This window comes from Alligator mississippiensis, chromosome 12, assembly GCF_030867095.1.
Source record: "Alligator mississippiensis isolate rAllMis1 chromosome 12, rAllMis1, whole genome shotgun sequence".
Lineage (NCBI taxonomy): Eukaryota > Metazoa > Chordata > Crocodylia > Alligatoridae > Alligator > Alligator mississippiensis.
In genome coordinates this window covers 43,611,384-43,637,133 of record NC_081835.1, presented here as the reverse complement: position 1 = coordinate 43,637,133, position 25,750 = coordinate 43,611,384, and the positions used below count along the sequence as shown (strand labels likewise).

The window sequence follows — 25,750 nt, the reverse complement described above, 5'->3', positions numbered from 1 at the left end:
CTGTATTTCTGCCAATACCTTTCAGACCCCCGCCTCTATGCTATAAAATCCCGCTGCTGCTGTTACCCCCAAATGCTGTTCTGTTTGGCCCCGAGCCCCTGGACTGCCTGTCCCCCTGTCTTCACACAAACTCAGCCGTTATACCCTGTGAGCCTAGAGTGCCCTGTCCTTCAGATGCCCATGCAGTGGCCCCTGCTGCCTGGATGTAGAAATGTGTTATTGTGCCCCCTGGGAGACCTGGGCCCTCCATGTCCAGCACATTCTGGAGGGCCAGTGCCAGCTGTGGCTCAGCTTGCATTTTACAGCCATGGAGAGTGCAAAGAAAGCCTCTCAGGACTGTGGTTGACTCCAGCTCATCTGAACCTCCCTCCCAGCACTCAGTGTGGTAGGACACTGCATGGGGCCACTGCCTCATGCGCTGCAGCCACCATCACCTGTGGACCTATCCTCCAGGCACTCAGTTTCCCTGGGGCACCATGGGACAGGTGTCCAGATGCCGCCACAAGGCACTGCTGCAGCTAGGCAGCCTGGCCAGGGGAGCACAACTCGGCTGTGGTGTGAGTGGCTACTGGAAACAACTCAGCGTTTGTGTTGTATCAGGATCAGATAAAAGGCCCACAATCCAACTTTGTGTTTGTGGCATAGACGGGAGCCACACCCACTGAGGACCACTCAGCCACACAGGGTTAACCTCAGACCTCTTTATTTCAGGTTACACGCAGCAGACAGGGGATGCAGGGCAGTCACAGACAAGGTCACCCAGGCATGGAGCTGGGGACACCGTTGTCAAAGCCACTACACAGAGACAGGTGCTGCTGTTCCAGGACCGATCAGCAACGATGGGGGCTCTGGGTCTTTCGACCAGCTGCGTGCTCCCCAGACATCTCTCACAATCTCTAGCCCCAAGAGCCTGGCAGCTCCATCCCAAATCCCAGGGTCATGAGCCCAGGGGACTAGGGCCAGGCCTGGGTTCTTGAGGGACTTCGCACCCTGCAGCAGGGTCATCCCAGTATGAGCAGTGAGCCTAAACATCTTCCTTGTCCTGCATGACCCTTGGTCCTGGAGGCTCCCAAAACACAGTTCAAACTGGGTCACCCAGGTGCCAAGAAGGACTTGGGGAGGCACTGGAGATGGTGCCCAGACTGGACTGAGCCCTGTGGGAGGATAGGGAGACTACAGGAGCATGAACTGTCTTAGGAAAGCCATGAAAGGTGGCATGCGATAGAATTCCCCTGAGATTGGGGCGTCTCCGCAAGCCATGTCCTCACCACGGGCCACAGTCAGCTACCAGTCTACAGTACTGTGGCAAGAGAGGGACTGAGGGCTCTGGGAGATCCGCACCCACCACGGAGACGCAAGAGCAGGTAGATGGTGCTGTGGTTCTCAATGTGATAGTAAGAGAGCGGGTGGCGATCTTCCAGCTCCTGGGAATTGTGCGTGAGGCGCTGCTGGTCCACAGGGACTTTCAGCTTGGCCTGGATTTTGGCCTTCAGGTTCTGCACAGTGTCTGTAGGCCGTGCGCCGAAGGTGTAGGTCCTGCCATCATGGCCCTTCACGAAGATCTCCATTTCCTGAGGCTGGGTTTGGAGAAGCAGGATCGTGACGTCGTAGAAGATGCCATGTGATGCCAAGGTGCCGTTATCGTCCAGGACCTTCTGGTTGTCTAGGCCAGTGTCCTGCAGGGCCAGGCGCTGCTGGTAGGGAGGGACGTGCCACAAGCGCTCAATCTCCCCCTTGATCTGCCGGATGGTGGTGCTGGGACTCAGCGTCAGGTCCAGCCAGGACCCTGAGAGCTGCTTCACTCTCACCTGCACTGGTCTGGCCGGCTGGAATACAGAGGGCATGAGATGGGGTTGGGTGGGCACAGAACTGCCACAGAGGGAGCCCCCAGTGGCAAACAGCTGCCTGGCACGGGAATGCCGCAGAGCAGTGGCACAGCAGGGAAGTTCCCAGTGGCTCAAGGCTCACCAGGTGGTGGCACGGACTCAGTCAAGGGCAGTGGCTGTGGGGGGTGCCAGCTAGACTAGGCCTAACTTCTGCCTGTACAGGGTTGCTATGAAGAGCAGGGCAGGAGCTCTGGTTGGGGAGGGCCTCCCAGCTACGCCACCCCCACTTCCTGGGAGTACCGGTTTCCCTCACTTTATGCAGGTTCTGTATATGCGAATTTGCTCTTATGCAATGACCCTTTTTACACCCCACATTTGTTATATGCAAGGTAAATTTGCTATATGCAAGGTAAGTCTGTAGGGGAAGGGGCGAGAGGGCACAGCGCCTGCAGGCTAATGGCATCGGCCGCTCCTGGGGCTGTAGTAGGGAGCAAAACAGAGGGAAGTGTCAGTTATGTAAATTTGAGTTACGCACAGTTTTCTGGGAACTCATGTACCGTAGAAAGCGAGGGAAACCTGTAGGTTGGGTGTTTCTCCCCTTAGGAGGCATCCTCGAGGTAAGGGCAGGAGCACTGCTGTGCCAAGCAGTGGGCACTGAGCCAGCAGGGTCGTGAGCAGAGCCCTGTGAAGCACCATACCTGTACAGGCCAGGGCTGGATGGGCGTGGTGCCATTCTGGAAGCACAGCTGGCTCCGGCATTTGGAGGCTTCTCTTGCCACCAGCTCCCACTTCTTTCCCTGCCCTAGGAGTCCCGTTGGATCGGCCGGATCCAGGATCACAGGGCTGCAAACACACAAGCAATCCTTCTCCATGCTTGGTTCTGGGCTTTCTGGCTGCTGTTGGACCCCAGCCCACTCTCTCCCAGCCCTGCACATCCCTTCTCACACAGCTCCCCTGGCTTCTACCCACGGCACCTGTTCCCCACTCAGGGGTCTGTAGGCTACCCTGTCTCTCCTCCCACCATATCTGTGTGCAAGGTGTGGCAAGGGGGGCTCAGTGGTAGGTTTGGCTTACTGGAGCCTTAATCACGGGGGCTCAGTGATGAGGATAACAGTGGTGGGGCTGATGCTGGGCCCTGGGCACAGAGCGGGCAGCACAGACACTGAAAAAGCAGGGCTTTGGCCAGCCCCAAGTAAAAGGAAGGGTGGAGTTGCTTTAATCGGGGAGCCTAGTAGCACCTTGGCCATAGCCAGGCAGTGACTGATGCCGAAGCTAGGATGGAACTGGGCAAGGCTGTGCCCTATGTCTCACATTTATAGGACTTGGGCAAGGGTCTGGCCCCACTGACGACCCTGGGATTTGGACTTCTATGGGCTAGGGCTTCACCTTCAGCAAGCGCCTGCCTGGACAGCTTGTGCATGCCTGGACATGCCTGAGGCTTTGGAGGTCCAGCAGGGGCTGGCTGGTGCATCCTGAGCAGAACTGCCCATTCTCTCTCTTGGGGGTGTATTTCACTCAAGTGCACCTGCCCGCCCCAATGGGTGCCTCCCCAGACCAGGACCAGGACCAGGACCAGGACCAGGACCAGTCCTGGCCAGGCAGGGCAGGGATGGGATGGGATGGGATGGGATGGGATGGGGAGGAGCCGCGTGACATGAGTGACACTGCTCTCACCGCTGGTTCTTTAGCTGTTGCTTGATGTGGGCCCCCACCACGGGGTGCTGGAAGTCGTAGAACTCGGTCCAGTAGACACAGAGCTCTTGGTACCGGCACAACAGCTCCATGACGGTGCAGAAGCCCTCGGCCGTGCTGAACCTCTCTGCTCTTTCGGTGCCCCTCTCCCAGGCGTAGATGGTCAGCAGCTCTAGGGCATACTTGGTGGGAAGGACTGACAGGGTGTAGCTCTCGAGCAGGTACTGTTAAAGAAAGGGAGCCAGCTGAGATGGGGGGGCTGCTGGGGTCATACCCCGGTCCCCTGCGGTCCAGCCCCACAGTCACTAGAGGAGCCAGCTGCTTGGGCAGGGGGTTGGCGGCATGAGACTAGTTAGTGAGAGGGTGCGTTTGTGCGCGCGGAGCAAGGGGATTGGGGCCCTGTCCCTGGCTTGCTGTCTGTGGTGGTGCTGGCAAGAGGCACAGGAATTTGGGGGGTCAGAGCAGGACTTGTCCCTGCCCAGAAACACACAGACCTGCGGGACCAAAGCCGGGAGCCTGATGTCAGGCTGGCTGGTGAGATCTCTTGGTGCCTTGGGGAAACTGGCTGTGCCGGTGTGTCCCTGCTGCCCTGCGTGTGCGGGGGCAGGACCGGGCCCCTTACCTTCTTGTACCAGTGCTTGACGAGGCGCAGCAGGTTCTTGAGCTTGGCCGGGCGGCGCTTCACAAAGTTCTTCTGCAGCTCAGTGAAGGTGGTGGAGAATGTGCTGGGGCCATATCCAGCCTGGATCAGGTCCACATAGACCTGGGGATGGGGTCTGCAGCCAGGAGTCACATGCCCTGGGGGAGAGAGTGGAGTGGTTGGGGGTCATCCTGGTGTCACACCACTTACTGGGCCAGGTCCAGCATGTGCAGGGCTGATGGGGGACCACATGGCTCTCAGCAACACCCTGGCCTGGAGGCCCTGCCCGGGTACAAGACCCAGCCCCCTCCCCACAAGTTCCTCTCTCCAGGTCAGCCCCAGGGCCTGTGGGACACTGGCTCTGCAGGGCCCCCAGGATCCCTTGTGGCTGGGCCTCATGGCCCAGAGAAGGCACAGGGATCAGATCAAGGGAACGTTCCTACCTAGGGCGTTGTAGGCTGGGAGCACGTCCACCTCAATGGACTCCCGCCGCTTCTTCGACTGGATGGTGATGCAGAGTGAGCGCGGAGGGGTGCTCTTTCCTTTTGGCTGAGAGACTTCAACGTCGATGTTGAAGGCGAGTGATTGTCGGCACCGATTCAGCTGGTTTTCGATGGTGCTGATCACGGATGCACGTTTCTCCACCTGGTCCTGGTAGCTGGTGAAGCAGTTGAGGAAAAGGACCAGATCCGCGTCCGAATTATTCTTCAAGGCCGTCCCCTTCCCTGCAGAGCCGCCCTGCAAAGGAACAGAACCATTGGCTCAAGTGCACCCACTCCCCACTCCATCGCTCTGGGGTGCAGAAAGGCCGGGAGCTGTGGGACCTCCTCCAAGGCCAGCTCAGCCACGCTGCCCCTGTGAAGCAAGTGCTGCCCTGGCTCCAGGCTCATGGGGTGTCAAGCAGCAATACAAAGTGTTATGACGGCACACACATCGCTCCCCAGACTGTGCTAATGCTGCTGTTTCCACTGAGGTCTTCAGCAGGAGTTGCCTTCTGATTACTCAGCCGTGACCAGTTAGGAAAGGGGATTGGCAGTGTAATCTTAAAGGAGACGAAGGGGAAGGTGCAGAACAGATATAGAACTGAGTGCAGGGAAGCTGCCTGTCCTGAGCCTGAGGGAGGATGCTGACCAGCACTGCTGGGACAGCGAGGACCTCGACCGCTTGCAGAAGAGCTCCCCGCTCTGCCTTTCCTCCGGTCTCAGTCTGCTCACGCACCCTCCTCTTCCACTTCATCCTGCCCGGGTGCCGAGTCAGCCAAGCCAGCTCTGCCCGCCCCCGTGTAAACCAGGGAGGGGACGGGACCTTCCCAGAGCAGCCCAGGGGGTCTCCAGGGCGGGAGAGATGAGCCAGCCGCCCGCCCCCACCCTGCCGCAGCAACCCACCACCCAGTGCTGATTTTCCTCCCTCTGCCCTCCTCCCTCCTTGTGCCTGTCCTCTCCAAAGCAGGAAAAGCAAAGCCTTTTGGCAGCCTTTTGTCAGAGACAAAACTCAGTGCCGGAACTGAGCCCTTCTTCCCCGCTACGGGCTCGTGGACGGACTACGAGACTAAGTGGTATGCTCTCCCCGGAGAGGGCCTGGAATAAGCTTGGATCAGGTCTGTTCGGCCTGCCCCACGACATGCCAGCACCGCTTTGACCCCGTCCCTTGGCCTGTCCTGGCTGAGGTAGTTCGGACCTCAAACCAGGTTTAGCCGGTGAGTCTCTGGACCCACCTCTTCCAGCAAAACCAAGCCAACAGCTCCCTCCCTTTCTCCCTGACAACCTTTCCTTCACTGGCCGGACAAGGGGGACCTGGGTAGGTGAGGGTCTAGAGACCTCACCTTCACTGTCTTGTCCACCTTGATGTCTTCAAAGCACTGCTCCTTCAGGAAGTCACAGATCCTCCGGACCGTATCCTTCACCTGCTGCTGGAACTCCTCGCTGGGCTGCAGGTTGTCTGCAATCCAGGCATCCAGGTCCCTGGCTCGCACCTGGTACAGCTCCATCTCTACTGCCTCTCTAGCCCCTTGAGGCTGCTGCTTTTGAAGCATCCCGGCACAGCCCTGCCCTGCTGACGTCTCCCTCACAGATGGCGTCATGTGGAGGATATTAAGGTGGACTGGGTTCCTGCGCTGGGGGCTGGGGCCAGTACGAAAGCCTGGGCACTGCCACCCTGCACTCCCAGCATGGCAGGGCAGCCAAGTCTTCTTCCCCCATCCATACCTGCAGGGGCTCCTACCAGGCCCTGCCCACGGGCTCTGTCCCCCATTCCAGCCCCTGACCCAGATGCTGGAGAATGTGACACTTCCCAGCCCTGTCCCTAAGCCGAGTGCTGTGCAGGACAGCAGACCCTGTGCCCCGAGTCATCTTCATGTCACTCTGTGGCCTCTTCATGAAGCTCTGAGCTGCAGCGGGGTCACCGGGGCTGGCTGCGGTCAGGGAGATGCCCCCTCCCCAGGGCTCCATGGTCAGGTGCCAGCCAGGCAGACCCAGGGCTGGCACCTACGGGGCTGCTGATGGGGTGCTGAGCTTCCGCCTTGCCCAGGACTGCGTCCTGCCCATCCCCTCTTGCCCTGCACAGGGCAGTCTTGCAAGCCCTGGTGCTGCAGGAGCTGAGGGTGCTGTGCTGAGCAGCCCGCATCCTGGGCCCCAGCGGCGGCAAGGGCCCCAGAGCACAGGACCGGTTGCACGGTACTGGCTGCATTCCCAAGGCCACCTTAAGCAGTGTTGTTGTTTTTTTACAGCAGCAGGCTGTAAAAGCATGGGTTCGGTTTCACACCCCTTAGGTTTCGCTTTCCAGATTGCTAGAAACGAAACTGGGGAGCAGGGACTGCCAGAGCCGCAGCTGGGGGGAGAGGGAGGGGGGAGCGTGAGGCAATCTAGGCTGGACTTTCCCTGCTGTTTGTCTGACCAGTTTGAGTTCCTGCTCTCCCGTGCCAGCACACGCCATTCTGCGTTGCTGTGGCTGGAAGTGGAAGCTGCAAGCACAGAAGAGGATGCAGTCAGCCACAAGCACCCAGCTGAGATCAGTCAGGCACAGTGCCCTTCCCTGAGACTGCCACAGGTCCCTGCTTTGCACCCTGGCAGTGCCGAGTGCAGGGAGGTGGGGCAGCCTGGGCCAGCTCGATGCTGTGTCCAGAGCTACTTGGACTGGGCCCTGCTCACATGCATGTGCGCTGGTGGGGACACAGGGGCACAGCCAGTTTTCCAAGGGCACCAAGAGCCCCAGGATCTGGATCCCCTCAGCTTTGCACAGCAGTGCAGCCTGCAGAGTTGGCAGTTCCCAGCACGCACCAACAGGGCCGATGACAGGGCCGTATCACCAGCAAGCTCATTTCCAAATGCAGGAAGGTGACAGGCTACTTCCATCGGAGCGTCAAGCGGGGGCAAGATGCTGCAGGACAAACAAGCAGAGCCAAACATCCCACAGCACAAAATCATGCAGGATGTGGAGACTCAGTGAAACTCCGCATACCTGATGCTTGAGAGGCTGGTGGAGCAACAGAAGGCCATCCATGAGATGGCCTTGCTCGGGGAGATTGGGATCAGTGGCCCCCTTAACGAAGTTGAGCGTGATACCATCTCCCAAATCTTGGTGGTCCTCGAGAGCTTCCTCAAGGCCACCAAGACCCTCAGCGCTGCTGACGCCCTCCTTAGCCAGGTGAGCCCCATAGCGAGGGAACTTGAGAGCCAAATGGACAGCTTCCAGGGGATCAATGTTCCTGGCCGGGCCAAGCCGCTGTCACAAGACGTCCAGGCTGCTTTGGATGCTTTAAGAGCCTAGACTAAGGGTATAAGCTGTAAAGCAGCAAACAGTGTGCTTCAAGAGGGAGCTATCTCTCTGACACCATCCGCTGTTGTTCTCAAGAAGCTGGGACAAACAGATCGTCTCTTTCCGTTGCCTGTTTAACCTTCAAGGATGGTGCTAGAAACTTTGCCTGTCAACAAAACACCCGAGTGCCTTGGAATGGTGAGATCCCAGCTCTCTTTCTCTTTTTCTCTCTAGGCATAGCTTTCTGAACCTGAATTTTATTAATTAAGCTTGAGATAGGTTTCCCCAAATACTCAATTGAACCAGGGTAATATTGTAATTGTTTTTGTTTGTTTTTCCTTGCATGGCTATCATCCATTTATTTAGCAATAAATAACTTTTATAGTCAAACTGGTGGTAACCGGGTGAACTTTTCCTTCTCTACTTCCCCTTCCCCACTTGCTCTGGAGCAACGCTTCTTCTACCTAAGCCAAAGATCCCTATGAAGCCCCAAAAGACTGTGGGGTGTGCTTATCAAAAGGCTACCACTACTAGGACTGTTAGGGCAAAAGACTGGGATGTGCTGAGTTTGAGATACATAAGAGGAACAGCTTGTATAGGCTGATTGACCCAGTTTGACTCAGATGTGCCCTAATGAACTGAATGCTGGCCCATGAGGGAGTCAGCTGGACACCCAGCCTGATTCAGAGGTATTCTGTTCACCTGTGTGCACGTGTCTGTCTGACTTTATTGTTGCCCTGATGAACTGATTCCTGGCATATGAGGGTGCCAGCCTGTACATGCTGATCAATCTGGCCAGATCAGGCATGTCACATTCATCTCTGTGTGCCTGCGTGTGTGTGTGTGTGTGTGTGTATTCGACTGATTTGATGGCTGGAGGAACCCAGCCCCATTGAAACTGAGTCCTGCAAGATAGCTCCATTTGGGGGTGAGGACAAAACCCGTAACACAGACTTTGAGAAATTAAAGGAGTTAATTAAGGAGAGCCTGATCCCAAGGCATTGTGACCAAACAGTGCAAATATGTCCACAAATACCTCCAAGGAGGGTGTTGATGCAGTCCTCCTACACCAGTATGGTCATAACTGGAAACCAGTAGTGATACCCAGATTACAACATCCTAGGTAGGATCATCTTCCCAATCTGATCCCTGCATCTCTCCTGGGCCACGAGGCACAGCCACAACCAATCCAGAGATCCTGGGGGCCCTGCAGAGCCGGTTTTAGGCACTTGCTTCAGTGTCCCCAAAGGCCCTGGGGCTGGCCTGGAGGGTGAAATGTGTGGGAACTAGTCTGGGCCCTGTACCAGGGCAGGGGAGGGGTCATCACTGGGACAGAGCCCTCAGGTGAGGGTGCTGTTGAGAGGCAGGTGATCCCACATTGGCTATGTACAGGCTGTCCCTGGCCCAGTCAGTGCTATGACACCAGGATGACCCCCAGCCACTCCACTCTTTCCACAAGGGGATGTGACTCCTAGCTACAGAACCTCTCCATAGGTCTACACAGACCTCATCCAGACTGAAGCCACCCCTAGTGTGTCCTCCACCACCCTCACTGAGCTCCATAGCCAGCTAACTTCACAGCAGAGTACTGAGGCCCTGTACCCTAGGGTTGTCTCTCTTTGCTGGACCTCTCCAGCAGGAAGATCAGGACTGGCCAGGTCCTGTCCTTGGGCTGAGGCCTCGTTGGGGTCCCAAGCACTGTATTTCTGCCAATACCTTTCAGACCCCCGCCTCTATGCTATAAAATCCCGCTGCTGCTGTTACCCCCAAATGCTGTTCTGTTTGGCCCCGAGCCCCTGGACTGCCTGTCCCCCTGTCTTCACACAAACTCAGCCGTTATACCCTGTGAGCCTAGAGTGCCCTGTCCTTCAGATGCCCATGCAGTGGCCCCTGCTGCCTGGATGTAGAAATGTGTTATTGTGCCCCCTGGGAGACCTGGGCCCTCCATGTCCAGCACATTCTGGAGGGCCAGTGCCAGCTGTGGCTCAGCTTGCATTTTACAGCCATGGAGAGTGCAAAGAAAGCCTCTCAGGACTGTGGTTGACTCCAGCTCATCTGAACCTCCCTCCCAGCACTCAGTGTGGTAGGACACTGCATGGGGCCACTGCCTCATGCGCTGCAGCCACCATCACCTGTGGACCTATCCTCCAGGCACTCAGTTTCCCTGGGGCACCATGGGACAGGTGTCCAGATGCCGCCACAAGGCACTGCTGCAGCTAGGCAGCCTGGCCAGGGGAGCACAACTCGGCTGTGGTGTGAGTGGCTACTGGAAACAACTCAGCGTTTGTGTTGTATCAGGATCAGATAAAAGGCCCACAATCCAACTTTGTGTTTGTGGCATAGACGGGAGCCACACCCACTGAGGACCACTCAGCCACACAGGGTTAACCTCAGACCTCTTTATTTCAGGTTACACGCAGCAGACAGGGGATGCAGGGCAGTCACAGACAAGGTCACCCAGGCATGGAGCTGGGGACACCGTTGTCAAAGCCACTACACAGAGACAGGTGCTGCTGTTCCAGGACCGATCAGCAACGATGGGGGCTCTGGGTCTTTCGACCAGCTGCGTGCTCCCCAGACATCTCTCACAATCTCTAGCCCCAAGAGCCTGGCAGCTCCATCCCAAATCCCAGGGTCATGAGCCCAGGGGACTAGGGCCAGGCCTGGGTTCTTGAGGGACTTCGCACCCTGCAGCAGGGTCATCCCAGTATGAGCAGTGAGCCTAAACATCTTCCTTGTCCTGCATGACCCTTGGTCCTGGAGGCTCCCAAAACACAGTTCAAACTGGGTCACCCAGGTGCCAAGAAGGACTTGGGGAGGCACTGGAGATGGTGCCCAGACTGGACTGAGCCCTGTGGGAGGATAGGGAGACTACAGGAGCATGAACTGTCTTAGGAAAGCCATGAAAGGTGGCATGCGATAGAATTCCCCTGAGATTGGGGCGTCTCCGCAAGCCATGTCCTCACCACGGGCCACAGTCAGCTACCAGTCTACAGTACTGTGGCAAGAGAGGGACTGAGGGCTCTGGGAGATCCGCACCCACCACGGAGACGCAAGAGCAGGTAGATGGTGCTGTGGTTCTCAATGTGATAGTAAGAGAGCGGGTGGCGATCTTCCAGCTCCTGGGAATTGTGCGTGAGGCGCTGCTGGTCCACAGGGACTTTCAGCTTGGCCTGGATTTTGGCCTTCAGGTTCTGCACAGTGTCTGTAGGCCGTGCGCCGAAGGTGTAGGTCCTGCCATCATGGCCCTTCACGAAGATCTCCATTTCCTGAGGCTGGGTTTGGAGAAGCAGGATCGTGACGTCGTAGAAGATGCCATGTGATGCCAAGGTGCCGTTATCGTCCAGGACCTTCTGGTTGTCTAGGCCAGTGTCCTGCAGGGCCAGGCGCTGCTGGTAGGGAGGGACGTGCCACAAGCGCTCAATCTCCCCCTTGATCTGCCGGATGGTGGTGCTGGGACTCAGCGTCAGGTCCAGCCAGGACCCTGAGAGCTGCTTCACTCTCACCTGCACTGGTCTGGCCGGCTGGAATACAGAGGGCATGAGATGGGGTTGGGTGGGCACAGAACTGCCACAGAGGGAGCCCCCAGTGGCAAACAGCTGCCTGGCACGGGAATGCCGCAGAGCAGTGGCACAGCAGGGAAGTTCCCAGTGGCTCAAGGCTCACCAGGTGGTGGCACGGACTCAGTCAAGGGCAGTGGCTGTGGGGGGTGCCAGCTAGACTAGGCCTAACTTCTGCCTGTACAGGGTTGCTATGAAGAGCAGGGCAGGAGCTCTGGTTGGGGAGGGCCTCCCAGCTACGCCACCCCCACTTCCTGGGAGTACCGGTTTCCCTCACTTTATGCAGGTTCTGTATATGCGAATTTGCTCTTATGCAATGACCCTTTTTACACCCCACATTTGTTATATGCAAGGTAAATTTGCTATATGCAAGGTAAGTCTGTAGGGGAAGGGGCGAGAGGGCACAGCGCCTGCAGGCTAATGGCATCGGCCGCTCCTGGGGCTGTAGTAGGGAGCAAAACAGAGGGAAGTGTCAGTTATGTAAATTTGAGTTACGCACAGTTTTCTGGGAACTCATGTACCGTAGAAAGCGAGGGAAACCTGTAGGTTGGGTGTTTCTCCCCTTAGGAGGCATCCTCGAGGTAAGGGCAGGAGCACTGCTGTGCCAAGCAGTGGGCACTGAGCCAGCAGGGTCGTGAGCAGAGCCCTGTGAAGCACCATACCTGTACAGGCCAGGGCTGGATGGGCGTGGTGCCATTCTGGAAGCACAGCTGGCTCCGGCATTTGGAGGCTTCTCTTGCCACCAGCTCCCACTTCTTTCCCTGCCCTAGGAGTCCCGTTGGATCGGCCGGATCCAGGATCACAGGGCTGCAAACACACAAGCAATCCTTCTCCATGCTTGGTTCTGGGCTTTCTGGCTGCTGTTGGACCCCAGCCCACTCTCTCCCAGCCCTGCACATCCCTTCTCACACAGCTCCCCTGGCTTCTACCCACGGCACCTGTTCCCCACTCAGGGGTCTGTAGGCTACCCTGTCTCTCCTCCCACCATATCTGTGTGCAAGGTGTGGCAAGGGGGGCTCAGTGGTAGGTTTGGCTTACTGGAGCCTTAATCACGGGGGCTCAGTGATGAGGATAACAGTGGTGGGGCTGATGCTGGGCCCTGGGCACAGAGCGGGCAGCACAGACACTGAAAAAGCAGGGCTTTGGCCAGCCCCAAGTAAAAGGAAGGGTGGAGTTGCTTTAATCGGGGAGCCTAGTAGCACCTTGGCCATAGCCAGGCAGTGACTGATGCCGAAGCTAGGATGGAACTGGGCAAGGCTGTGCCCTATGTCTCACATTTATAGGACTTGGGCAAGGGTCTGGCCCCACTGACGACCCTGGGATTTGGACTTCTATGGGCTAGGGCTTCACCTTCAGCAAGCGCCTGCCTGGACAGCTTGTGCATGCCTGGACATGCCTGAGGCTTTGGAGGTCCAGCAGGGGCTGGCTGGTGCATCCTGAGCAGAACTGCCCATTCTCTCTCTTGGGGGTGTATTTCACTCAAGTGCACCTGCCCGCCCCAATGGGTGCCTCCCCAGACCAGGACCAGGACCAGGACCAGGACCAGGACCAGTCCTGGCCAGGCAGGGCAGGGATGGGATGGGATGGGATGGGATGGGATGGGATGGGATGGGGAGGAGCCGCGTGACATGAGTGACACTGCTCTCACCGCTGGTTCTTTAGCTGTTGCTTGATGTGGGCCCCCACCACGGGGTGCTGGAAGTCGTAGAACTCGGTCCAGTAGACACAGAGCTCTTGGTACCGGCACAACAGCTCCATGACGGTGCAGAAGCCCTCGGCCGTGCTGAACCTCTCTGCTCTTTCGGTGCCCCTCTCCCAGGCGTAGATGGTCAGCAGCTCTAGGGCATACTTGGTGGGAAGGACTGACAGGGTGTAGCTCTCGAGCAGGTACTGTTAAAGAAAGGGAGCCAGCTGAGATGGGGGGGCTGCTGGGGTCATACCCCGGTCCCCTGCGGTCCAGCCCCACAGTCACTAGAGGAGCCAGCTGCTTGGGCAGGGGGTTGGCGGCATGAGACTAGTTAGTGAGAGGGTGCGTTTGTGCGCGCGGAGCAAGGGGATTGGGGCCCTGTCCCTGGCTTGCTGTCTGTGGTGGTGCTGGCAAGAGGCACAGGAATTTGGGGGGTCAGAGCAGGACTTGTCCCTGCCCAGAAACACACAGACCTGCGGGACCAAAGCCGGGAGCCTGATGTCAGGCTGGCTGGTGAGATCTCTTGGTGCCTTGGGGAAACTGGCTGTGCCGGTGTGTCCCTGCTGCCCTGCGTGTGCGGGGGCAGGACCGGGCCCCTTACCTTCTTGTACCAGTGCTTGACGAGGCGCAGCAGGTTCTTGAGCTTGGCCGGGCGGCGCTTCACAAAGTTCTTCTGCAGCTCAGTGAAGGTGGTGGAGAATGTGCTGGGGCCATATCCAGCCTGGATCAGGTCCACATAGACCTGGGGATGGGGTCTGCAGCCAGGAGTCACATGCCCTGGGGGAGAGAGTGGAGTGGTTGGGGGTCATCCTGGTGTCACACCACTTACTGGGCCAGGTCCAGCATGTGCAGGGCTGATGGGGGACCACATGGCTCTCAGCAACACCCTGGCCTGGAGGCCCTGCCCGGGTACAAGACCCAGCCCCCTCCCCACAAGTTCCTCTCTCCAGGTCAGCCCCAGGGCCTGTGGGACACTGGCTCTGCAGGGCCCCCAGGATCCCTTGTGGCTGGGCCTCATGGCCCAGAGAAGGCACAGGGATCAGATCAAGGGAACGTTCCTACCTAGGGCGTTGTAGGCTGGGAGCACGTCCACCTCAATGGACTCCCGCCGCTTCTTCGACTGGATGGTGATGCAGAGTGAGCGCGGAGGGGTGCTCTTTCCTTTTGGCTGAGAGACTTCAACGTCGATGTTGAAGGCGAGTGATTGTCGGCACCGATTCAGCTGGTTTTCGATGGTGCTGATCACGGATGCACGTTTCTCCACCTGGTCCTGGTAGCTGGTGAAGCAGTTGAGGAAAAGGACCAGATCCGCGTCCGAATTATTCTTCAAGGCCGTCCCCTTCCCTGCAGAGCCGCCCTGCAAAGGAACAGAACCATTGGCTCAAGTGCACCCACTCCCCACTCCATCGCTCTGGGGTGCAGAAAGGCCGGGAGCTGTGGGACCTCCTCCAAGGCCAGCTCAGCCACGCTGCCCCTGTGAAGCAAGTGCTGCCCTGGCTCCAGGCTCATGGGGTGTCAAGCAGCAATACAAAGTGTTATGACGGCACACACATCGCTCCCCAGACTGTGCTAATGCTGCTGTTTCCACTGAGGTCTTCAGCAGGAGTTGCCTTCTGATTACTCAGCCGTGACCAGTTAGGAAAGGGGATTGGCAGTGTAATCTTAAAGGAGACGAAGGGGAAGGTGCAGAACAGATATAGAACTGAGTGCAGGGAAGCTGCCTGTCCTGAGCCTGAGGGAGGATGCTGACCAGCACTGCTGGGACAGCGAGGACCTCGACCGCTTGCAGAAGAGCTCCCCGCTCTGCCTTTCCTCCGGTCTCAGTCTGCTCACGCACCCTCCTCTTCCACTTCATCCTGCCCGGGTGCCGAGTCAGCCAAGCCAGCTCTGCCCGCCCCCGTGTAAACCAGGGAGGGGACGGGACCTTCCCAGAGCAGCCCAGGGGGTCTCCAGGGCGGGAGAGATGAGCCAGCCGCCCGCCCCCACCCTGCCGCAGCAACCCACCACCCAGTGCTGATTTTCCTCCCTCTGCCCTCCTCCCTCCTTGTGCCTGTCCTCTCCAAAGCAGGAAAAGCAAAGCCTTTTGGCAGCCTTTTGTCAGAGACAAAACTCAGTGCCGGAACTGAGCCCTTCTTCCCCGCTACGGGCTCGTGGACGGACTACGAGACTAAGTGGTATGCTCTCCCCGGAGAGGGCCTGGAATAAGCTTGGATCAGGTCTGTTCGGCCTGCCCCACGACATGCCAGCACCGCTTTGACCCCGTCCCTTGGCCTGTCCTGGCTGAGGTAGTTCGGACCTCAAACCAGGTTTAGCCGGTGAGTCTCTGGACCCACCTCTTCCAGCAAAACCAAGCCAACAGCTCCCTCCCTTTCTCCCTGACAACCTTTCCTTCACTGGCCGGACAAGGGGGACCTGGGTAGGTGAGGGTCTAGAGACCTCACCTTCACTGTCTTGTCCACCTTGATGTCTTCAAAGCACTGCTCCTTCAGGAAGTCACAGATCCTCCGGACCGTATCCTTCACCTGCTGCTGGAACTCCTCGCTGGGCTGCAGGTTGTCTGCAATCCAGGCATCCAGGTCCCTGGCTCGCACCTGGTACAGCTCCATCTCTACTGCCTCTCTAGCCCCTTGAGGCTGCTGCTTTTGAAGCATCCCGGCACAGCCCTGCCCTGCTGACGTCTCCCTCACAGATGGCGTCATGTGGAGGATATTAAGGTGGACTGGGTTCCTGCGCTGGGGGCTGGGGCCAGTACGAAAGCCTGGGCACTGCCACCCTGCACTCCCAGCATGGCAGGGCAGCCAAGTCTTCTTCCCCCATCCATACCTGCAGGGGCTCCTACCAGGCCCTGCCCACGGGCTCTGTCCCCCATTCCAGCCCCTGACCCAGATGCTGGAGAATGTGACACTTCCCAGCCCTGTCCCTAAGCCGAGTGCTGTGCAGGACAGCAGACCCTGTGCCCCGAGTCATCTTCATGTCACTCTGTGGCCTCTTCATGAAGCTCTGAGCTGCAGCGGGGTCACCGGGGCTGGCTGCGGTCAGGGAGATGCCCCCTCCCCAGGGCTCCATGGTCAGGTGCCAGCCAGGCAGACCCAGGGCTGGCACCTACGGGGCTGCTGATGGGGTGCTGAGCTTCCGCCTTGCCCAGGACTGCGTCCTGCCCATCCCCTCTTGCCCTGCACAGGGCAGTCTTGCAAGCCCTGGTGCTGCAGGAGCTGAGGGTGCTGTGCTGAGCAGCCCGCATCCTGGGCCCCAGCGGCGGCAAGGGCCCCAGAGCACAGGACCGGTTGCACGGTACTGGCTGCATTCCCAAGGCCACCTTAAGCAGTGTTGTTGTTTTTTTACAGCAGCAGGCTGTAAAAGCATGGGTTCGGTTTCACACCCCTTAGGTTTCGCTTTCCAGATTGCTAGAAACGAAACTGGGGAGCAGGGACTGCCAGAGCCGCAGCTGGGGGGAGAGGGAGGGGGGAGCGTGAGGCAATCTAGGCTGGACTTTCCCTGCTGTTTGTCTGACCAGTTTGAGTTCCTGCTCTCCCGTGCCAGCACACGCCATTCTGCGTTGCTGTGGCTGGAAGTGGAAGCTGCAAGCACAGAAGAGGATGCAGTCAGCCACAAGCACCCAGCTGAGATCAGTCAGGCACAGTGCCCTTCCCTGAGACTGCCACAGGTCCCTGCTTTGCACCCTGGCAGTGCCGAGTGCAGGGAGGTGGGGCAGCCTGGGCCAGCTCGATGCTGTGTCCAGAGCTACTTGGACTGGGCCCTGCTCACATGCATGTGCGCTGGTGGGGACACAGGGGCACAGCCAGTTTTCCAAGGGCACCAAGAGCCCCAGGATCTGGATCCCCTCAGCTTTGCACAGCAGTGCAGCCTGCAGAGTTGGCAGTTCCCAGCACGCACCAACAGGGCCGATGACAGGGCCGTATCACCAGCAAGCTCATTTCCAAATGCAGGAAGGTGACAGGCTACTTCCATCGGAGCGTCAAGCGGGGGCAAGATGCTGCAGGACAAACAAGCAGAGCCAAACATCCCACAGCACAAAATCATGCAGGATGTGGAGACTCAGTGAAACTCCGCATACCTGATGCTTGAGAGGCTGGTGGAGCAACAGAAGGCCATCCATGAGATGGCCTTGCTCGGGGAGATTGGGATCAGTGGCCCCCTTAACGAAGTTGAGCGTGATACCATCTCCCAAATCTTGGTGGTCCTCGAGAGCTTCCTCAAGGCCACCAAGACCCTCAGCGCTGCTGACGCCCTCCTTAGCCAGGTGAGCCCCATAGCGAGGGAACTTGAGAGCCAAATGGACAGCTTCCAGGGGATCAATGTTCCTGGCCGGGCCAAGCCGCTGTCACAAGACGTCCAGGCTGCTTTGGATGCTTTAAGAGCCTAGACTAAGGGTATAAGCTGTAAAGCAGCAAACAGTGTGCTTCAAGAGGGAGCTATCTCTCTGACACCATCCGCTGTTGTTCTCAAGAAGCTGGGACAAACAGATCGTCTCTTTCCGTTGCCTGTTTAACCTTCAAGGATGGTGCTAGAAACTTTGCCTGTCAACAAAACACCCGAGTGCCTTGGAATGGTGAGATCCCAGCTCTCTTTCTCTTTTTCTCTCTAGGCATAGCTTTCTGAACCTGAATTTTATTAATTAAGCTTGAGATAGGTTTCCCCAAATACTCAATTGAACCAGGGTAATATTGTAATTGTTTTTGTTTGTTTTTCCTTGCATGGCTATCATCCATTTATTTAGCAATAAATAACTTTTATAGTCAAACTGGTGGTAACCGGGTGAACTTTTCCTTCTCTACTTCCCCTTCCCCACTTGCTCTGGAGCAACGCTTCTTCTACCTAAGCCAAAGATCCCTATGAAGCCCCAAAAGACTGTGGGGTGTGCTTATCAAAAGGCTACCACTACTAGGACTGTTAGGGCAAAAGACTGGGATGTGCTGAGTTTGAGATACATAAGAGGAACAGCTTGTATAGGCTGATTGACCCAGTTTGACTCAGATGTGCCCTAATGAACTGAATGCTGGCCCATGAGGGAGTCAGCTGGACACCCAGCCTGATTCAGAGGTATTCTGTTCACCTGTGTGCACGTGTCTGTCTGACTTTATTGTTGCCCTGATGAACTGATTCCTGGCATATGAGGGTGCCAGCCTGTACATGCTGATCAATCTGGCCAGATCAGGCATGTCACATTCATCTCTGTGTGCCTGCGTGTGTGTGTGTGTGTGTGTGTGTATTCGACTGATTTGATGGCTGGAGGAACCCAGCCCCATTGAAACTGAGTCCTGCAAGATAGCTCCATTTGGGGGTGAGGACAAAACCCGTAACACAGACTTTGAGAAATTAAAGGAGTTAATTAAGGAGAGCCTGATCCCAAGGCATTGTGACCAAACAGTGCAAATATGTCCACAAATACCTCCAAGGAGGGTGTTGATGCAGTCCTCCTACACCAGTATGGTCATAACTGGAAACCAGTAGTGATACCCAGATTACAACATCCTAGGTAGGATCATCTTCCCAATCTGATCCCTGCATCTCTCCTGGGCCACGAGGCACAGCCACAACCAATCCAGAGATCCTGGGGGCCCTGCAGAGCCGGTTTTAGGCACTTGCTTCAGTGTCCCCAAAGGCCCTGGGGCTGGCCTGGAGGGTGAAATGTGTGGGAACTAGTCTGGGCCCTGTACCAGGGCAGGGGAGGGGTCATCACTGGGACAGAGCCCTCAGGTGAGGGTGCTGTTGAGAGGCAGGTGATCCCACATTGGCTATGTACAGGCTGTCCCTGGCCCAGTCAGTGCTATGACACCAGGATGACCCCCAGCCACTCCACTCTTTCCACAAGGGGATGTGACTCCTAGCTACAGAACCTCTCCATAGGTCTACACAGACCTCATCCAGACTGAAGCCACCCCTAGTGTGTCCTCCACCACCCTCACTGAGCTCCATAGCCAGCTAACTTCACAGCAGAGTACTGAGGCCCTGTACCCTAGGGTTGTCTCTCTTTGCTGGACCTCTCCAGCAGGAAGATCAGGACTGGCCAGGTCCTGTCCTTGGGCTGAGGCCTCGTTGGGGTCCCAAGCACTGTATTTCTGCCAATACCTTTCAGACCCCCGCCTCTATGCTATAAAATCCCGCTGCTGCTGTTACCCCCAAATGCTGTTCTGTTTGGCCCCGAGCCCCTGGACTGCCTGTCCCCCTGTCTTCACACAAACTCAGCCGTTATACCCTGTGAGCCTAGAGTGCCCTGTCCTTCAGATGCCCATGCAGTGGCCCCTGCTGCCTGGATGTAGAAATGTGTTATTGTGCCCCCTGGGAGACCTGGGCCCTCCATGTCCAGCACATTCTGGAGGGCCAGTGCCAGCTGTGGCTCAGCTTGCATTTTACAGCCATGGAGAGTGCAAAGAAAGCCTCTCAGGACTGTGGTTGACTCCAGCTCATCTGAACCTCCCTCCCAGCACTCAGTGTGGTAGGACACTGCATGGGGCCACTGCCTCATGCGCTGCAGCCACCATCACCTGTGGACCTATCCTCCAGGCACTCAGTTTCCCTGGGGCACCATGGGACAGGTGTCCAGATGCCGCCACAAGGCACTGCTGCAGCTAGGCAGCCTGGCCAGGGGAGCACAACTCGGCTGTGGTGTGAGTGGCTACTGGAAACAACTCAGCGTTTGTGTTGTATCAGGATCAGATAAAAGGCCCACAATCCAACTTTGTGTTTGTGGCATAGACGGGAGCCACACCCACTGAGGACCACTCAGCCACACAGGGTTAACCTCAGACCTCTTTATTTCAGGTTACACGCAGCAGACAGGGGATGCAGGGCAGTCACAGACAAGGTCACCCAGGCATGGAGCTGGGGACACCGTTGTCAAAGCCACTACACAGAGACAGGTGCTGCTGTTCCAGGACCGATCAGCAACGATGGGGGCTCTGGGTCTTTCGACCAGCTGCGTGCTCCCCAGACATCTCTCACAATCTCTAGCCCCAAGAGCCTGGCAGCTCCATCCCAAATCCCAGGGTCATGAGCCCAGGGGACTAGGGCCAGGCCTGGGTTCTTGAGGGACTTCGCACCCTGCAGCAGGGTCATCCCAGTATGAGCAGTGAGCCTAAACATCTTCCTTGTCCTGCATGACCCTTGGTCCTGGAGGCTCCCAAAACACAGTTCAAACTGGGTCACCCAGGTGCCAAGAAGGACTTGGGGAGGCACTGGAGATGGTGCCCAGACTGGACTGAGCCCTGTGGGAGGATAGGGAGACTACAGGAGCATGAACTGTCTTAGGAAAGCCATGAAAGGTGGCATGCGATAGAATTCCCCTGAGATTGGGGCGTCTCCGCAAGCCATGTCCTCACCACGGGCCACAGTCAGCTACCAGTCTACAGTACTGTGGCAAGAGAGGGACTGAGGGCTCTGGGAGATCCGCACCCACCACGGAGACGCAAGAGCAGGTAGATGGTGCTGTGGTTCTCAATGTGATAGTAAGAGAGCGGGTGGCGATCTTCCAGCTCCTGGGAATTGTGCGTGAGGCGCTGCTGGTCCACAGGGACTTTCAGCTTGGCCTGGATTTTGGCCTTCAGGTTCTGCACAGTGTCTGTAGGCCGTGCGCCGAAGGTGTAGGTCCTGCCATCATGGCCCTTCACGAAGATCTCCATTTCCTGAGGCTGGGTTTGGAGAAGCAGGATCGTGACGTCGTAGAAGATGCCATGTGATGCCAAGGTGCCGTTATCGTCCAGGACCTTCTGGTTGTCTAGGCCAGTGTCCTGCAGGGCCAGGCGCTGCTGGTAGGGAGGGACGTGCCACAAGCGCTCAATCTCCCCCTTGATCTGCCGGATGGTGGTGCTGGGACTCAGCGTCAGGTCCAGCCAGGACCCTGAGAGCTGCTTCACTCTCACCTGCACTGGTCTGGCCGGCTGGAATACAGAGGGCATGAGATGGGGTTGGGTGGGCACAGAACTGCCACAGAGGGAGCCCCCAGTGGCAAACAGCTGCCTGGCACGGGAATGCCGCAGAGCAGTGGCACAGCAGGGAAGTTCCCAGTGGCTCAAGGCTCACCAGGTGGTGGCACGGACTCAGTCAAGGGCAGTGGCTGTGGGGGGTGCCAGCTAGACTAGGCCTAACTTCTGCCTGTACAGGGTTGCTATGAAGAGCAGGGCAGGAGCTCTGGTTGGGGAGGGCCTCCCAGCTACGCCACCCCCACTTCCTGGGAGTACCGGTTTCCCTCACTTTATGCAGGTTCTGTATATGCGAATTTGCTCTTATGCAATGACCCTTTTTACACCCCACATTTGTTATATGCAAGGTAAATTTGCTATATGCAAGGTAAGTCTGTAGGGGAAGGGGCGAGAGGGCACAGCGCCTGCAGGCTAATGGCATCGGCCGCTCCTGGGGCTGTAGTAGGGAGCAAAACAGAGGGAAGTGTCAGTTATGTAAATTTGAGTTACGCACAGTTTTCTGGGAACTCATGTACCGTAGAAAGCGAGGGAAACCTGTAGGTTGGGTGTTTCTCCCCTTAGGAGGCATCCTCGAGGTAAGGGCAGGAGCACTGCTGTGCCAAGCAGTGGGCACTGAGCCAGCAGGGTCGTGAGCAGAGCCCTGTGAAGCACCATACCTGTACAGGCCAGGGCTGGATGGGCGTGGTGCCATTCTGGAAGCACAGCTGGCTCCGGCATTTGGAGGCTTCTCTTGCCACCAGCTCCCACTTCTTTCCCTGCCCTAGGAGTCCCGTTGGATCGGCCGGATCCAGGATCACAGGGCTGCAAACACACAAGCAATCCTTCTCCATGCTTGGTTCTGGGCTTTCTGGCTGCTGTTGGACCCCAGCCCACTCTCTCCCAGCCCTGCACATCCCTTCTCACACAGCTCCCCTGGCTTCTACCCACGGCACCTGTTCCCCACTCAGGGGTCTGTAGGCTACCCTGTCTCTCCTCCCACCATATCTGTGTGCAAGGTGTGGCAAGGGGGGCTCAGTGGTAGGTTTGGCTTACTGGAGCCTTAATCACGGGGGCTCAGTGATGAGGATAACAGTGGTGGGGCTGATGCTGGGCCCTGGGCACAGAGCGGGCAGCACAGACACTGAAAAAGCAGGGCTTTGGCCAGCCCCAAGTAAAAGGAAGGGTGGAGTTGCTTTAATCGGGGAGCCTAGTAGCACCTTGGCCATAGCCAGGCAGTGACTGATGCCGAAGCTAGGATGGAACTGGGCAAGGCTGTGCCCTATGTCTCACATTTATAGGACTTGGGCAAGGGTCTGGCCCCACTGACGACCCTGGGATTTGGACTTCTATGGGCTAGGGCTTCACCTTCAGCAAGCGCCTGCCTGGACAGCTTGTGCATGCCTGGACATGCCTGAGGCTTTGGAGGTCCAGCAGGGGCTGGCTGGTGCATCCTGAGCAGAACTGCCCATTCTCTCTCTTGGGGGTGTATTTCACTCAAGTGCACCTGCCCGCCCCAATGGGTGCCTCCCCAGACCAGGACCAGGACCAGGACCAGGACCAGGACCAGTCCTGGCCAGGCAGGGCAGGGCAGGGATGGGATGGGATGGGATGGGATGGGATGGGATGGGGAGGAGCCGCGTGACATGAGTGACACTGCTCTCACCGCTGGTTCTTTAGCTGTTGCTTGATGTGGGCCCCCACCACGGGGTGCTGGAAGTCGTAGAACTCGGTCCAGTAGACACAGAGCTCTTGGTACCGGCACAACAGCTCCATGACGGTGCAGAAGCCCTCGGCCGTGCTGAACCTCTCTGCTCTTTCGGTGCCCCTCTCCCAGGCGTAGATGGTCAGCAGCTCTAGGGCATACTTGGTGGGAAGGACTGACAGGGTGTAGCTCTCGAGCAGGTACTGTTAAAGAAAGGGAGCCAGCTGAGATGGGGGGGCTGCTGGGGTCATACCCCGGTCCCCTGCGGTCCAGCCCCACAGTCACTAGAGGAGCCAGCTGCTTGGGCAGGGGGTTGGCGGCATGAGACTAGTTAGTGAGAGGGTGCGTTTGTGCGCGCGGAGCAAGGGGATTGGGGCCCTGTCCCTGGCTTGCTGTCTGTGGTGGTGCTGGCAAGAGGCACAGGAATTTGGGGGGTCAGAGCAGGACTTGTCCCTGCCCAGAAACACACAGACCTGCGGGACCAAAGCCGGGAGCCTGATGTCAGGCTGGCTGGTGAGATCTCTTGGTGCCTTGGGGAAACTGGCTGTGCCGGTGTGTCCCTGCTGCCCTGCGTGTGCGGGGGCAGGACCGGGCCCCTTACCTTCTTGTACCAGTGCTTGACGAGGCGCAGCAGGTTCTTGAGCTTGGCCGGGCGGCGCTTCACAAAGTTCTTCTGCAGCTCAGTGAAGGTGGTGGAGAATGTGCTGGGGCCATATCCAGCCTGGATCAGGTCCACATAGACCTGGGGATGGGGTCTGCAGCCAGGAGTCACATGCCCTGGGGGAGAGAGTGGAGTGGTTGGGGGTCATCCTGGTGTCACACCACTTACTGGGCCAGGTCCAGCATGTGCAGGGCTGATGGGGGACCACATGGCTCTCAGCAACACCCTGGCCTGGAGGCCCTGCCCGGGTACAAGACCCAGCCCCCTCCCCACAAGTTCCTCTCTCCAGGTCAGCCCCAGGGCCTGTGGGACACTGGCTCTGCAGGGCCCCCAGGATCCCTTGTGGCTGGGCCTCATGGCCCAGAGAAGGCACAGGGATCAGATCAAGGGAACGTTCCTACCTAGGGCGTTGTAGGCTGGGAGCACGTCCACCTCAATGGACTCCCGCCGCTTCTTCGACTGGATGGTGATGCAGAGTGAGCGCGGAGGGGTGCTCTTTCCTTTTGGCTGAGAGACTTCAACGTCGATGTTGAAGGCGAGTGATTGTCGGCACCGATTCAGCTGGTTTTCGATGGTGCTGATCACGGATGCACGTTTCTCCACCTGGTCCTGGTAGCTGGTGAAGCAGTTGAGGAAAAGGACCAGATCCGCGTCCGAATTATTCTTCAAGGCCGTCCCCTTCCCTGCAGAGCCGCCCTGCAAAGGAACAGAACCATTGGCTCAAGTGCACCCACTCCCCACTCCATCGCTCTGGGGTGCAGAAAGGCCGGGAGCTGTGGGACCTCCTCCAAGGCCAGCTCAGCCACGCTGCCCCTGTGAAGCAAGTGCTGCCCTGGCTCCAGGCTCATGGGGTGTCAAGCAGCAATACAAAGTGTTATGACGGCACACACATCGCTCCCCAGACTGTGCTAATGCTGCTGTTTCCACTGAGGTCTTCAGCAGGAGTTGCCTTCTGATTACTCAGCCGTGACCAGTTAGGAAAGGGGATTGGCAGTGTAATCTTAAAGGAGACGAAGGGGAAGGTGCAGAACAGATATAGAACTGAGTGCAGGGAAGCTGCCTGTCCTGAGCCTGAGGGAGGATGCTGACCAGCACTGCTGGGACAGCGAGGACCTCGACCGCTTGCAGAAGAGCTCCCCGCTCTGCCTTTCCTCCGGTCTCAGTCTGCTCACGCACCCTCCTCTTCCACTTCATCCTGCCCGGGTGCCGAGTCAGCCAAGCCAGCTCTGCCCGCCCCCGTGTAAACCAGGGAGGGGACGGGACCTTCCCAGAGCAGCCCAGGGGGTCTCCAGGGCGGGAGAGATGAGCCAGCCGCCCGCCCCCACCCTGCCGCAGCAACCCACCACCCAGTGCTGATTTTCCTCCCTCTGCCCTCCTCCCTCCTTGTGCCTGTCCTCTCCAAAGCAGGAAAAGCAAAGCCTTTTGGCAGCCTTTTGTCAGAGACAAAACTCAGTGCCGGAACTGAGCCCTTCTTCCCCGCTACGGGCTCGTGGACGGACTACGAGACTAAGTGGTATGCTCTCCCCGGAGAGGGCCTGGAATAAGCTTGGATCAGGTCTGTTCGGCCTGCCCCACGACATGCCAGCACCGCTTTGACCCCGTCCCTTGGCCTGTCCTGGCTGAGGTAGTTCGGACCTCAAACCAGGTTTAGCCGGTGAGTCTCTGGACCCACCTCTTCCAGCAAAACCAAGCCAACAGCTCCCTCCCTTTCTCCCTGACAACCTTTCCTTCACTGGCCGGACAAGGGGGACCTGGGTAGGTGAGGGTCTAGAGACCTCACCTTCACTGTCTTGTCCACCTTGATGTCTTCAAAGCACTGCTCCTTCAGGAAGTCACAGATCCTCCGGACCGTATCCTTCACCTGCTGCTGGAACTCCTCGCTGGGCTGCAGGTTGTCTGCAATCCAGGCATCCAGGTCCCTGGCTCGCACCTGGTACAGCTCCATCTCTACTGCCTCTCTAGCCCCTTGAGGCTGCTGCTTTTGAAGCATCCCGGCACAGCCCTGCCCTGCTGACGTCTCCCTCACAGATGGCGTCATGTGGAGGATATTAAGGTGGACTGGGTTCCTGCGCTGGGGGCTGGGGCCAGTACGAAAGCCTGGGCACTGCCACCCTGCACTCCCAGCATGGCAGGGCAGCCAAGTCTTCTTCCCCCATCCATACCTGCAGGGGCTCCTACCAGGCCCTGCCCACGGGCTCTGTCCCCCATTCCAGCCCCTGACCCAGATGCTGGAGAATGTGACACTTCCCAGCCCTGTCCCTAAGCCGAGTGCTGTGCAGGACAGCAGACCCTGTGCCCCGAGTCATCTTC

The 25,750-nt window shown here is 57.9% G+C and overlaps 1 protein-coding gene across 1 annotated transcript; it reads right to left on the bottom strand.

The window, feature by feature from the left end:
• Positions 1-686: 686 nt before the first annotated feature.
• LOC102567000 (uncharacterized) lies at positions 687-25,437 on the bottom strand. The gene is made up of 21 exons (XM_059716002.1): positions 25,221-25,437; positions 23,842-24,136; positions 23,381-23,556; positions 22,741-22,982; positions 21,755-21,899; positions 20,525-21,056; positions 16,670-16,736; positions 15,600-15,981; positions 14,221-14,515; positions 13,760-13,935; positions 13,120-13,361; positions 12,134-12,278; positions 10,906-11,435; positions 7,719-7,861; positions 7,051-7,117; positions 5,981-6,362; positions 4,602-4,896; positions 4,141-4,316; positions 3,501-3,742; positions 2,525-2,669; positions 687-1,826 (listed from the first exon to the last, which is right to left on the bottom strand). The coding sequence occupies exons 1-21, from the start codon at positions 25,428-25,430 to the stop codon at positions 1,293-1,295; spliced, it is 5,421 nt and encodes a 1,806-aa protein (XP_059571985.1). The 5' UTR covers positions 25,431-25,437; the 3' UTR covers positions 687-1,292.
• Between the last annotated feature and the right edge of the window lie 313 nt (positions 25,438-25,750).